Source organism: Emys orbicularis, chromosome 15 (assembly GCF_028017835.1).
Source record: "Emys orbicularis isolate rEmyOrb1 chromosome 15, rEmyOrb1.hap1, whole genome shotgun sequence".
Taxonomy (NCBI): Eukaryota; Metazoa; Chordata; order Testudines; family Emydidae; genus Emys; species Emys orbicularis.
In genome coordinates, this window is record NC_088697.1 from 24,421,425 (window position 1) to 24,436,089 (window position 14,665).

The 14,665-nt window shown below is 47.7% G+C and overlaps 1 protein-coding gene across 1 annotated transcript; it reads right to left on the reverse strand.

Annotated features, from left to right (window-relative positions):
• Positions 1-554: 554 nt before the first annotated feature.
• On the reverse strand, positions 555-5,600 carry SPATA19 (spermatogenesis associated 19). Its single transcript, XM_065417048.1, has 6 exons — positions 5,523-5,600; positions 5,356-5,412; positions 4,309-4,413; positions 2,950-3,041; positions 2,314-2,391; positions 555-630 (listed from the first exon to the last, which is right to left on the reverse strand). Exons 1-6 carry the CDS (start codon positions 5,598-5,600, stop codon positions 555-557), a joined length of 486 nt encoding a protein of 161 aa, XP_065273120.1.
• Between the last annotated feature and the right edge of the window lie 9,065 nt (positions 5,601-14,665).

The window sequence follows — 14,665 nt, forward strand, 5'->3', positions numbered from 1 at the left end:
AGAATGACAGTTGACACTATCCCAAACTGGCCAGCCAGGATGGCATGGGACCACGTGCCCTGAGGTTTCCCATAGGAGAGATAAGGCCAGCGAGGGTCCAAGTTTCAGATGCCCCTGGATGCCTAGGCCAGGTGCGTCATAAGGTCACAACTTGTCTTGCCCCAGGTCTACAGCACCGGCAATAGAGGCCAGGAGGGAATCTTGGCATAATTCACTCTGGGGAAATCGCTTTTATTTGTTATCCTGACGCTCGCTTATTTGGACCTACATGTCTCAGTACAAATGTTGGCCCTTCATCACGGGCCTAAGTTTACTTTCAGCCCAGGAACTAGCTGGGGGAGGCCAGCTGGTGAAGCAGCAGTGATAGGAAGAAACTCAGGGCTGGATTAAAATGGAGAACAAGCTCCTTTCTAACCTCAGGAACAGAGGGTTCACTCTGTAGGGTCAGGTCTATGGAGGTGGCAGGTTTGAGGAAGCTAGGAGCAGTGAATCAAGGAATGAGTTGAGACTCACCTCCAATGTTCTACCTGGCCTACACGCCTTACCTGCTATATTTAGCTTGAAAGCGTGGCTCGGATCTCAGTGTTCGACCTGTTGTTCTGCATTGCTTGAAGCATGACCTGGGAAACACTGAAGAAACAAGAAGTTATAGGGAGGTGTCGGACCCAGCAATGCACTAGGGAGGACTTCTATCCATCCATCTCACGATTTTGCACAGGTGTCCATCACTGCAGGATCTGAGCGCCAGCCAGAACCCAAAATGTGCTGATACCTAACTGCAGAATTGGGTTTCCTGCACCTGGATGTCATTTAGGGGGATCTATGTTTCAATCTCCAACTGGTAAAAGCATCGAGAAAGCAGATGTTGCAGTTGAGTCTGCAGAGGTAGACGCTAGAATTTGATGTGCCCTGTCAGACTGGATCAGACCCATGGTCCATCTAATCCAGAATCCTGTCTCTAAAAGTAGCCAGCACCAGATGCCTCAGAGGAAGGTGCAAGAGCCCTACAACAGGCTGATGTGGGATAATCTGCCTCCACAAAGGCCTCGCCACATCCCCAAATCACTGGAGTCTGGCTTAAACCCTAAAGCAGGGAGGAGTTATCCCTTCCAAAATTCTTTTCTTTTTGCATTAACTATAACAACACTGAATATTTTTCTTATGCAGATAAATGTTTGGCCCTATTTAATTCTTTCGTCTCAATGGCATCCTGTGGCAGTGTGTTCCACAATCTAATCTCATGTTGAGAGAAAAAGTATTTTTTTATCTGTGTTGAATTTTCCACCTTGCAATTAATTGAAAGTCCCCTTGTTCTTCTGTCGTGCAAAAGGAGACAAGGGGTTAATTTCCTGCTAGAGCAGCTCTAGTAGCATGGTGACCATTGGCTTGATCTCTCTAGCCAATGAGGACTCTGGATAGCCAAGGAACTTGGCCTCTTCTTCTAGAAGAACACCTGGTTTAGAGGACTTTTGTTGGATTGCCAAGTGGTGACAAATCTGGACAGCAGCAAACAGGTCTGAATTCTCTCCCTATTACGGAGGTCTGGCGAAGTTTTCACTGGGGGCCCACTCCGAGTATCTGGCTACACATCCATATTTTTAAGGATCAGCACAACTTGAAACCAGGCCTGCAGGGCTACTAGACAACCAACATCCCCACAGTGCCATGCAGCAGCAACTGTAACCTGGCCACTCCCAGCAACCCACAATCTGCAGAGGTTCAACACCACAGGAAGTTCCACCTCAAGTGATCTGAAAGAGTGGTCTTAGCAGTCCCTGATGGGCTTATATAGGAACAAAGCCAACGAGGTGTACCAGGATGTGTCCAGGCAACAGAGCTAGCTTCCACGACCGACCTGCTTCTCTGTTTCTGAGCTCCCGGTACTGATCTTGGCTCTGATTCCCGAACGACCCCTGGGACCCTGACCCCATTATCTGGTATTGACCCTCAGCCTGATTCTTGACTCTGTGTGCAGCTCAGATCCTTGTCTTGACTCGAACCTCATCTTGACTCTTGACCCCGATACTGGCTCTGACCCGTTTCAGTTCTGGGATTCCAAGCGCCTACCCCTAGTCCGGCCTACCTTTGCCCAGGATCCTGACATTATTACCCTAGGGCTCCAGCACACTGGCCCCACTCCAGCACGTGCCTAGTCCCACTGCACACAATCCAGAGTGCTCAGCACCGAGACTGTGAGCTCTTTGAGGCAGGGACTGTGTCTTCCTGTGGATGGGGGCAGCACCTGGTGCCTTTTGGGCGTGACCTCAGTATGAGCTGGCAGATGTTTAAAGGACCCTGCCAAGAAGATCTCACCTGTTTCGCACTTGTTCCAGCCTCTCCCGCATGGCTTCGTTCCTCATGTCACTCGATACTCGATAGACCCGGGTCTGACTGCAAGAACCACACAAGTCGATTCAGGTGGTTTTATGACGCTGGCCTGGTCACCCATAAAAAACATCCAGCATGCCACCCAAGCCCAGCTCTGCACAGGTCCCCAATCTTTGTGTTATCCCAGTATACCCAATGGTAGGACTGTATCCTCCAAGTTAAAAGTGCTCCTCGTTAGTTCTAGTAGAACCCAAGAGATCAAAATCGCTGATATGTAAGCATGATGCTGTAAAAGGTTGTGATTGGTTTTTTTATACATTGCAATATAGATGCATATAAACTCCACAGCTCCATGACCAAACACTGCCCACTTTGGGCCAGATCCTCAGCTGGCGTAAGCCAGCACAGCTCCATTGAGTTCACCGCAGTGACGTACACCAGCTGAAGTTCTGGTCTTTTGGTCCAGTCCTGAGCATCCTGGCTCCCACTGACTCTCATTGCCTTCTCTTCCGTCCACCCCCCCCTCACTTCAGCGGGGCTTCCCCTTTCATACTCCAGCTCAGTACCTTGCAGAATCAGACCCTTTGCCTCTTCCTAGGGGATAGCTACAAGGGACTCTACCTCCATCTTATGAACTGGATCTTTGTCCTCTCCTCCAGAAGACCGCGGCTCGACGATGACACTGGCAGTTTCGTGCTAGAGACTTGAACAGACTAGGAAAAACAGGGGAGAGCAGATATTATTCACAGCCGCAAACCTTGGCATGAAGGGAAATAGGATGAAACGCAGCTCAGAGTCTTAACCAGGGGGGGGAAAAAAAAGCCCTTTACTATCTACTTTATATCAGCATTAATGAGACCGCAGTGGCTAATGCCAAATGCAGCTGAGAAGTGCCTATTACCCCTGAATGCAAGGCAGTGACATTTCAGTTATGTGGAAAGGTTGCTTTTCCAGTTCATGTGGAACACAGTGGGACAACAGGATTTGCCCTACTGGATCAAACCATTGCTGAAGCAAGTCTGTATCCTGGCATCATTATGCATCATAGAGAACCACTGGTGTGCATGGTGGGAAAAAAAAGCCCGTGGACGTCAAATGGGAGTCTCTCAGTTGATTTCAATGCACCTTGGGCCAGTCACTAAATCTTGCTTCTGGCAGAGGTCAATTGATGCTTCAGAGGAAGAGGAGGAAAACCACAACGCAATGACCTATCTGTATATAATGCTGTCTACACAGGAGGATAAGCGTTCCTCGCATTATCAGATCACCTTGCACTTTTGTAGCTGATATCTGATTAGCCCCTTAAACTGCAGAGGAAGAAGGAAACAGTGAGCCAAACCAAAACAAAGATGGGAATTACTGCCTGGGAAGTTTATCCTCTGTGGAGAAAGACTCCATTCGAACCAGCAAGGGCCAGATTTTCCAAAGAGCTCAGCACATAAGTGGCATGCCGGGAGGAGCCGGCTGCTGAGCATTTTTGAAAATGTGACCCTTGTTTGGAGGATGCCAAAAGGGGAGGGAAAAAAAAAAAAAAACTCTTGAAAACCTGGCCCTGAATGTGCGTGATGAGCCGTTGGGAACCTGGCCCAGCTGCCCAAGAGGTTTGGTGTACACAAGGAATGCTTTAAAGCAAGTTCCAGGGGATGGATGGCAGTCCAGCCATCTATTGCTGCTATGGTTTCACTGGCAAAGCCAAGCTTGGTATCAACAGCAGAAGGAAAACGGAGTCTTGTTTCCTATTCTGTTGAGGTTCTCAGACCTCAGCCACTGTTAAGGTGTTAGAGCACTTAACGTCTCCCCGGTGTAACCCCACTGGACACCCTGGCCCATGCTACCCATAGCCCCACGTGAGGGAAGTGTCTTAACACTAGCACATGCCACTCAGACTCTACTTCTTCCACCTTCTCCTGTACAGTGTCACAGGACGCCGCCACCTCTCATTCCACACACCGCCCCCCGGACACTGTCCCAAGGCGATACCTGTGACTTTGTCATTCCTGAACCTTGGCCAGCAGAAGGGGTCGCTTTGGTTTCTGCCTTGTTTTCCAGTTTCTGCTTAAAGAACTTGGAAGCTTCTTCTTCAATCTGAAAGGGAAGCAAAATAACAACATCTTTCCTCGCCAGCAACTCCTGAGGGAGAGCAGTGACTAGAATGAACTGTGCAGGTATCAGACCTCAATGGCTCTTAGGCACTTGGGGTTTTACTTTATACTTCTTGGTAACTGAGGGCTAATAACAAAGCAACTATCCATTTAGGGAAAACACTTGGGCCCCTTGCTTCCTAGCAGGTACCATCTCATCTTCAGAACACAGAAGGGTGGAAGAGTGGAACCTGCCAAACCAGTCCTCTTAGAAGGCTAGAATGTCGTCTCCTAGCTGGGTGTGTATTAAATATGAAGACCCACCGTGGTGTCTGTTTAGGCAAAGTAATGATCTCAGAGCCTTTGGCTTCAAAGTACCTTCAAAGCAAGGTTGAACCAAAGTCCCCAGAATACCATTTAATCCCAGAAGTCCACTGTGTTGGGGGACAGTCTCCTCACCAAGATTTTCTTTTTCATAACAAGGGTGGTAACAACCCCGACATTGAGTCAGATGGGCATGAAAACCACATTTCTCCCCTCCGTCCTGGTTATCATCCAAGTACCCAGGCACTAAAACCATGCCCCCTAGTCTGTATCCATCCAGACAACTGGGCATTCAACGTGGTTTCCTCCTAGTTAGCATCCAGGTAACCAGGCATTAAAATCCAGGGTCCCTCCACGTAGTAGCAATGTATTCATGCATCAGATCCAGGATCTGATCCTGCCCCCCACCCCACCTCTAGGCTTAGCAAGGTACCAAAGTATTAAAATCCTCCCCGATTCAGTGTCCAGGCACTGAATTGATTTAATCGGGGCTTAGTGCCCCCCTTTACCATCTGGGTGCTAACACAGCACTCCACTCCCTGGTTACCGTCCTTGCTGGCGTCTTATTGGCTAGGATCTCACTAACTTGGGCATGCTGCTACTCTCTGGCTCTCATCCTCACCTTCCTCAGCCAGTGCTCTAGCACGGACAGCATCTCTGTCTCCACGACTTTAATGTCCTGCAAGGAATCAGACAGGGTGAGGCTGGCATGAACCCTGTGCATTTCCCCCCGCCCCGCCGATGGGGAGCTCACAGCTAAGCCACAGAATAACCCCATCGCCCCCTTACCGGAGCCTTGCTGGGTGGGAACCGACGGCCAATTGATTTACAGATCAAGATGTACACGCCCCACGTGGAAATAATCATCCTAGGGGATCCTCTCCCCCGGGAGGTGAGCCCTCCTTCAGCCTCAGTTCCCCTCTTCCGCAGGAACTGGTCTCTGCAGTAAGAGTCCTGGCTGAGGGGCAGCATTGTTGCATCACCAGGCTCCGTGGCACAGCAACCGCTGACGCTGTCACAATGGTAGGTGGCGGCAGCAATGTGCCTCCCTGTGCTTGCCCCCCCCCCCCCCCGCGCTCATAAAAGAGGCAGGCGGAGGCTCCTGTGTTTTCTAAGCAGGGATTTTCCCTTCTGAAGCCTCTAGCACTTCCTTGGAAGTTACTGGGCTCCTCCCCTCTGTGGTATGTAGGCCCTCCTCACCCGGGGTGCTGAAGCACTGCGCTGTTTTTCAAAAGCACCTAAGGGAGGCGTTAGGTGCCTAATTGAATTTCAGTGGCATTTGGTCACCTAACTCCTTTCAGCCCCCGGGCTCTATCCTCCTAGCCCCCCATCAGGGAGGGAAGTGCTCTCCCCATTTTATAGATGGGGAAACTGAGGCACAAGGTGATTGCCCGGGGACACACATGGTGTTCATTGCAGAGCTGGGAATTGAACTCAGGTCTTACAAATCCCAGGCCAGAGCCCTGGGGCCATCCAACGCTTTCTGTGGCAAGTGTGTTTACTGGAAGATATTTTACTCCTAGTAGAGGGTACCAAGGAACCCGCAGGTGCTGCAGGAAGGTGTGGTGATCTCCTTTCCATTGACTCATCATCGAGCCAATGCCCCAGCATGTTGCTCAGAGGCATTGTGCTACTGGAGGTGCCATCTTTTCCACAAGATGGATAAAACGGAGGCACTGGCCATTAAAGATCCCATGGTACTGTTCATAAAAGATGAGGCATTAACCCCATTCCCCGGAGGACATTCCAGTTTCTAGCTAGCTACGTATTGTTAAGTATTGCCGTCCACCCCTGTAAATCCTTGCAGCAGCTTCTATGGGATTCTTCACTTTCTGTGTCACGTCGCCGTGCGCTGTGGAAACAGCTGTTGTATCCCACACTAGAGGCGACTGCATTTCAGCAGTGGGCAAAGTGGTTCCAGTAGAGGTTTTGGAAAGAACTTGGGGATCTTCCAGGTTGAAAGCTGCTAAATAATTGCTGTTTGATACAGGGCCTTGCTCCCTAAGCTCTGTGCGCAATAAAAGAACACACAAGCCCTTTTCTGACATGCCTAGATGGAGAAGTACTTGTACAGGAAAAAGTGCTCAACTCTGCTCAAAATGTTGGGGTTTTCAAAACGTTGCTCATATTTGGAGCAAGAACAAAAACGAAACTCTGCTTTTAGCAGCATGGTTGGAAGTTAGGTGATCAAGCTGCCAGTAACTCATTAGAGCTGACAGGGGGGGGAGGGATAGCTCAGTGGTTTGAGCATTGGCCTGCTAAACCCAGGGTTGTGAGTTCAATCCTTGAGGGGGCCACTTAGGGATCTGGGGCAAAATTAGTACTTGGTCCTGCTAGTGAAGGCAGGGGGCTGGATATCTCCATTAATTTAATTTTTTTTTTTAATTTGACTGTGTGGTTGATGGCAAAAAAAAAAAAAAAGACATGGGGACACAGTAACTGTGCCAGGGCATGACCTGAGGAGACGCAGAAGGTGGGGATGCCCACCGGTCTATCGAAAGGGGGATTCCAGGAAAAGGAAGGTTGGAACCAATGGTTTAGTTCAGTTCCGGGTGTCCATTCCCATGGACTTCCCAGGGCTCCTCTGAAAGGTCATGACTGATCTGGCAGCACTTGGTAATAGCCAGCAGTGTCCCAGCTATGTGAACCCCTGGGACAGCAAGTACCTTCTCTCTTTGTTTAAGGCTGTGGAGAGGTAGCTGGAGCAAAGGAGAGGGAGGGGACAGCGCTTTCTAGGCAGGCCCAGAACTTCAGTTCAGTTTCTTCTCTTGAGCCCTGTCTCATCACTTACACTTTTGCTCTACTTCCACAAGGGTAACGCGACTGCAAGATGCTGCCAAATCAGATTCTCCCGTCACTCACCCCAATGGGAGCAACACCACATGAACCAGGGAAGTTTCACTCATCATTACCTACAGGACACTGATGGAATATTCCCAAAGTCTCATCAGCTGGAACATGGACTGAGATGTCGTCACTAGAGAACTGAAGGGATTTCACAAGAGCACATGACCCCAGAGCCGGGAGTTATAACCAAAACACCAAGAAACTAAAAAACGAATCAATGCCACATGCCAGCATTTTTTAAGCAAATATTTATTTATATCAAAATACAAAACATTTCTGAAGCAAAGTAATGTTACATGAGGAGCAATTAAATGTTAAACTTTATCGATTCCAAAATCCATCATTCTCCTACAGAATGGCTAGTTTTACTTAACATTGCAACACTGCCATAATTTCTTAATTGGGTATATTTAAAAAAAAAAAAAAAAGCAATCTATGGACATGCAATGTTACTGGTGATGAGTCGTTTAGTACTCAGCAGGCCTTAAAATACCAGCAAGGGAAGGTCTGGGGACAAGCCAGTCACATTAAGGCAGGGCTTCAAATTAATTTTCCTCCAATGTTCATTAGACTATGTTTTTTAATTGGCAGTAGTCCAGGTGCCTAAGGGGCCAACATCCTTGGCAAACAGAGCGGGTTTATTGCTTAGAGCCACCAAACTAGAAGCAGCTAGGAGTTGCCTCCAGTGAATGCCAAGCAGGTTAGCTCTTCATTTGGGATAGGGAAAAAAAGAGCGTTTGGGGGGGGGGGGGGGGGCTAGACACTGTTTGACAGAGAAAACCAGGCAAGGTCTGTGTTTGCTTTGGTCAAATGAGGTATAGTGCCAGAATGGCTGAGTTGGAAGATTTCTCAGTACCGGCTGGTTGTATTCCCACTAGTGCCAAATTCCCTTCTCCGTAACACCTGGGCACATCCACGGACGTCAAAAGCACGGTGCATCAGTGTGAGAGAAATGAATTGGGCCCCAAAGACTCAAAGGGAAACACTCAGCTTCCTGGGGGTTCTCTGCATAGTCAGCTTCCCGGGAGGCAGTCAGGGAGGGGAGGGGGGGGGGAAAAGAGGAGTTGTCCCTATCCCCCAGGAGGTTACATTTACCTACCAAGAACAGATTAGCACCCAGTTGGGGAGAGCATTCCCGTTTCCTCCCCTCATTACAAAGTCAGGGACTGAACAAAATTTGACCAATGTCCTCCCCCAGCAGAAACGAGGCCCCCTGCCCTGGCTCCCAAGTGACAAAGCACCATCGCTGGCTAAACTTCCAGGACCATGTCCCAGTCCTTACTGCCCCCTGCTGGTATTTTACAGACCTTCACAAAACCGAGGCTGAGAGCAACAATACAGCTAGAGAGAGATTATATAGAGCGCAGAATTAAGTTTTGTATAAGGCTTTGGTACAGCACCATCATGTCTTGGATTTATTTCTAAATCGTTTACAGAAAAAAAAGCTTACTGAAAAAATAGTGTTCTGTTTCTCCTCTTTTTTTTTTAAATTTTATTCTCTTGAATAACATACCTGAAGTTAAAAATTAACCCTCTAGTTGCCATTCGGGTTCAGGTCGAATATTTTTGCTGTGTGCACCTGTGCAATTTAAAAACACACTGAAAACAAAGAGTCAAACTATTGTCAAATTATTACACAGCCACCCTCACTTGCAGTAGCCGCCGGCACTGTCGTTACACGGACAGAGCGACTAAGAATTTGACGTGCACATGTCAGTAACCAATATCACAGTTCAGAGCACTAACCGTTATTAAAAAAGAAAGAAAACCACAACAACGAACATTAAGGAACCAGTGGGACTAATGTTTCTTTTATTACTATTATTAAAAAAGTCAGTTCCACTGGCTACCATTTAAACAGCACCAAAGAGCACCCTAATGTGTGTTATACATTGTAATACTCGACATTCAAGAAATGGAAACGAGGTTGAATGGTCTCTTCAAGGGTTAAAGTCATTTTTAAATATAGGCAAGTTTTTGTTTTTTTTTTTAACAAGGAAATAAAAAAGACCCTACACAACAGAAGATCACTTGGCGTTCTAAAGAAAATCCCAGCGGTTTAACAGGGAATTAAACCAATAGGGGTCTATGGAAATTTAACAGGGTTCCACAGACTCTAAAAAACTTATCACGTTGAATAGAAAATGATAAGCTGAATATAGGAGTTTCAAACTATCCTACAGAATTCTATAGGGATATAATTTTCTATTAAACTCCATAGGATGACTCAAGAGACCAATAGAAAGGTGATCATTTGTTATTAAAATTCTGTAGGGCTTTCCCACAAGAGAAATCCAAACAAAAAGTCCACAGTTGTACAGAAAGTCTTAAGTTGTCTTTTTTTAAATTTTGAGACTAAGAGTGCTGGGCACTCCATCCTTGCCCCAGAGCAGGATGGTTCTAAAAAGAAGCCGATGTTGTTATTGACCATGGGGGAGAAGGGAGGACGTGTATGCAAAGCACATAGAGGGAACAAACTGAAGGGGAAAAAGGCATCCCCAAGATCATTAGCCTGTCCAGATCCATTCTGCAGTCAGCAGCCCTCATGCCTTGCACTGGCCTTTGTGAAAAACACTGGGCAGTAGCAGGAGTGGGACTGGGACCTGAAAAGTAAGATTGGCCCTTTAAGTGCGTCTGGGCGGGAGGATGGATGAAGCACTCCAAATAAGCAGCCACATGGTAGATGGAAGTCAAAGGAGTGCTCAGGAAAAGCTGTAAACTCACCCTCCCTTACTTCTGATCCCATAGGGGGCTTACATGTAGGCTCACTGGGGGCACCAGAAGCGGGGCCCTTACCGAAACGCCTTTTTGACTGTGTTCGCTCCCCCTCCCTCTTATTTGTCCTTTTAAGGTTTTAAAAAAATCCTCAAGTTCCCAGAACATCCATTTAAAGCAAATCCCCCAAACGCTTCATCCTGCAAGAACCACGACAAAAGCATGTGCAACATCTGAAGTGGGTACGACAGGTGGACGGATGGACACTGGGGCTCGTGTGTAAAAAGAAGAAAGCGGACAGATGCTCGTCTCCAAGATGACTCCCTAAACCCTAGAGCATCGGGGTGGAAACGAGGCGTCGTTGGTTTGCATTTGGCATCAAGAGGGTTAATAATATTACTCTAGAAAGTGTGCTTTATAAACGTCTTTTTGCCATTATTTTTTCTCTTCCCCCTCCCCCCCCCGTAAGTGATTTCTGGGGTAAAGGGGGATGGGGGAAACAAGAAAGCTGCTAACACCCCTGCCCCCAACAAAAACCACCACAATTTGAGTGTCCCAAGCTCAAAGTGCGTGCTAAGCCACCCATCCTGAACACAAGAGAACAAGGTGACTGGGGAAGTCCTTGTCCTTCTTACTGTTTAGTCTTTCACATATTTACTGCTAATCAATGCAACTTAGCGGTGCCATCTAACATGCTCTCTTAGCAACTGGTGCTGAACAAATCTTGGCTTGTAATTGGAAACACTTCTTTATTTATTTATATATATATATATATATATATATATATATATATATAAAAGATCAAGAAACGTAACAGGTGACAACGAAGAAAGAAATTGCACGGTTTCGAAGGGCTTGAGCTCCTAGTGTCCCTATCCCTCCTGAACAGGTTACATTCATGCTTTGGCCGGTTGGGGTCACCCTGGTACAGAGCTTGGTGTGCGGGGTTCGTTTTGGAAGAGTTGGTGATCGCAGCGCAGTAGAGCTTACTGGGCTGGTTCACGATACCGCCCCACCATGTTGCAGTGCCTTCTTGGGGACTAAAGAGATTTCCCAAGATAAGATCTTGAGAAAGGGACTGGAGCCTGCTCTATATGGAGATTTCCCTTAGGCCACCTCCAGTGGATAACTTACTCTTTGCCCTGTTACTTACTTGCTTGATGTACAGCCCCTTTGGAGTAAGGAAGGGGATGGAAGAGATTTGAGGTCTATTTTGCGGTTTTTTACATCATTGCTCTTTCCTCCTTATCTTTCCCTTCCCCTAGCTGGGAAGCCATATGTAAAAGAGAAGACTGCTAGGAGTTTTTAGTATGGAGGAGAAGGGTGATTATGTTTCCCCCAAGTATGCATCCCTCCCCTGCCCCACCACCAGTGGCTGTTCCTCTGAAGCCAAGCAGGATTTGGGGTTGGGGAGGACACAAATTGCGTCTCTAACCACAATCCATTGCTTTTCAGGTCAGCCAAACTATTGCTGGCTGGGCTCTCAAAGCTGGAGCCCAGAATGCCTCATGACAAGTAACTGAAGCAGTGTGGGCAGAACAGGCTCCCTAGCCTGCGTGAGCACGAATCAGTGACACATCTGGAGCTTGCATGCCCCTCATAGCCACATGGTCAACGTCACAAAAAATACATAAGAATTCCACTGCCCTAGGCAACTCGCCTGTCCCACTGGCAGAGCAGTTTCTGTGAAGAGACCCAGCCTGAGAGAGGCAAGAGGATGGGAGTTTTCATCGCCTCTTTCAGGTTTTAGATCATGCTCGTGAACTCATGGCTGGCCTGGTTTCTCTGCAGAGTGGGGAGAAAGTCACCCACTAAGAAAACACACTGACCAAAATCCAATAGAAAGAGACCAAACATTTACAGTTCTTCATGGATTCAGCTGTGGGAATTACGTGGCCACAAAGGGAGTCAGAACACCTTTCAGCGAGAGAGCGTCAGGCTACAGGGCCCACGAGGGGAGGAGCACAGCCAGAGCCCATGCTAGGTAGGCCCAGAAATCCTGTCCATGCTACCACATCTCTGAGCCACACTTTTGCTTTTTCCAAGAGAAGGGCAAGGCCCTTTGCCTAGTATCTGGCCACCAGCTCAGCCTCCCTTTGTCAAAGTCAGACAACAATTCCAAAGAAAATGCAGACTGGACCGGCTGGGGGTTCTCACCAAGCCGCCGACCTCAGAGCATAATGGGAACAGTAGCAAATGCCTCCCCATTGTTCATTTAGGGCCGGCTTCTGCTCCCACTGACTCCAGTGGTGCAGAGTCAGATGCCCAAAGAGAGGAAGAGAATAAGAGGTAGAGTAAGCCAAAAGCTGGAAGCCTCAAGTCCACAATAATAATAATACTTAGAACTTACTCAAGGCCAAGATTCCAGCTTCAAAGCTCTGCACAAACATTAACTCATTAATCCTCAACCTTACAAGGTAAGCAGGTAAGGTTGGTTCCCACCGTACAAGCCCAAAGGCACTCTGGGAAACTTGTGTCAGAGTCAGGATTAGAACTCAGGACTTCCTACTGCTCATTCCTGCAGGCAGGCCACACATTTCTCAAGGTCTTGAGCCAATCCCAGGTCTTAGAGAAGACCACAGGCGTGTTGCTGCTAGCCTCAACGGAACCACCGTTGGTTTGGCTCACCTGTCAAACAGATAATCCCTCAGGATTGTGAAAACTTCTTTCTGAACTACACTGCAGATTTCAGTTCCATCTTCTGCTCTTCTCTGCCTGTGCAATCTATGTCCATGCCATGGGGGTGGGGCAGCAACGGGAACTTGCAGTAGAAACCCAGAGTGAGGATCCTTGCCTTAAGTTTAAAAAGAGTCTTTCACATCATTCAGAAATTACCTTCAGGCTTGATCCGCCCCCCCCCCCTCTCTCTCTCGCCCAAATTCTGAGTCATGTTTTTTTGTTTGGTTCAATATTGCTTTGAAGAAAAATTGAAAAGAACTTCAGTAGGAGACTCCATTGCACCTGCAGCGCAGTTGTCAGTCCTGCCCCTTTAAAACTTCAATAGGAAGGGAGTGGGGTTTTGTTTTCGTTCAGGAATTGAGTGTTATTTCATGGAATTCACCCTGCAGGCCAAGAGGAATTGTGGTGAGCTAAAACTACACCTCTAAAACTCTCTCTGCTTGTACCACAGACAGGACACCTTGGCTTTGGACAGCCTGGTGAGAGGGACAGGAAAAGACAGTCCCAGAGGACACCCACTGAGGCTTCAAAGTCTACGATCCTTTTAGAACAGGTATACAAGTACCTAGATAGAGGATGCCCTGCTACAGTGGGCAACTGAATTCCATGATACGGGTGAAACCTACAGACAACATGCCCCCAACTGAGCCTGTCTAGAGGTCGCATGGGGGACTCCCTGCAAACATCAGACGTCTCCGTGGCCTTCCCAAGCTTACAAAAATTAAAGCCTTGCTTCCACTGAGGATCCCCTGAAAACCGGAGGCCTCCAGTGGACAAAGTCTATAGCTGCTGAGAGCTGCTCCATTCCAATGTGCTGAACAAAATATCTCTGTCAGCTACAGCTGCCCTCAGCCCCAATCCGTCCTGTTATTAGATGCTGAGTTCTCTGCAGGTTTTGTAAAGGCAACACACATTCTTAAAAGACAGAGGGCCTACAAGGCTTGGTAACCAATGGAAACCATAACGAGGTAATGGCGTGCCCCTTCTAGGACCTACTACAACTGGAGAAACTCAGGAGGGGCCCAGAACAGATCCGCAGAACAGTATCAGCTTCTACATTACCAAATCCAACCTTCCTCTCAGGTCATTCCAGATCCAGCTCATCCAATGCAGAGGCTGCCCGGCTGGGTGGTGAAAACACAGCCATCCCACTCTGATGGTAATTTGCAGGTGGTGTTAAGGACTTGGATTTCTTAATCTAAAACAAAAAGGCTCATTTGTTTTCCAATAAACGGCTTTAAAAATAAAGTACAAATTCCCTTCTCTGAAAAACAAACTTCAAACACTGCCTAAAGCAGAACTACAGCTACAGGCACCTTCTCCTCATTGCAGTCAGTCAGTCCTAATTCACATTAGCAGCAGATTCCCTCTTTCCTCTCACAAGATGCCTCCTAGAATAGGCATCCACAATCCTGCATCTCCATTCAGGAGGCGCACATGGCAAAAACGAATGCTGTAATACTCTGCGAGGTCTGCACACCCAGCTTATAGTGGTCTGGTGAGTCTTTACATCAGCCATTCCGCCGCCGCTGGTTTATTTTTTTAAACACTCCCGTCTCCCACTTTCCATTCACCCCCTCCCCAGTTATTTTTCCTTTTACTCCAAAGTGATAGTATACAATAGCGACAACTTAAATGCACTTCACAGAACAGATAAGCTGCACCACAGGCACAAATCACAATAACTATTG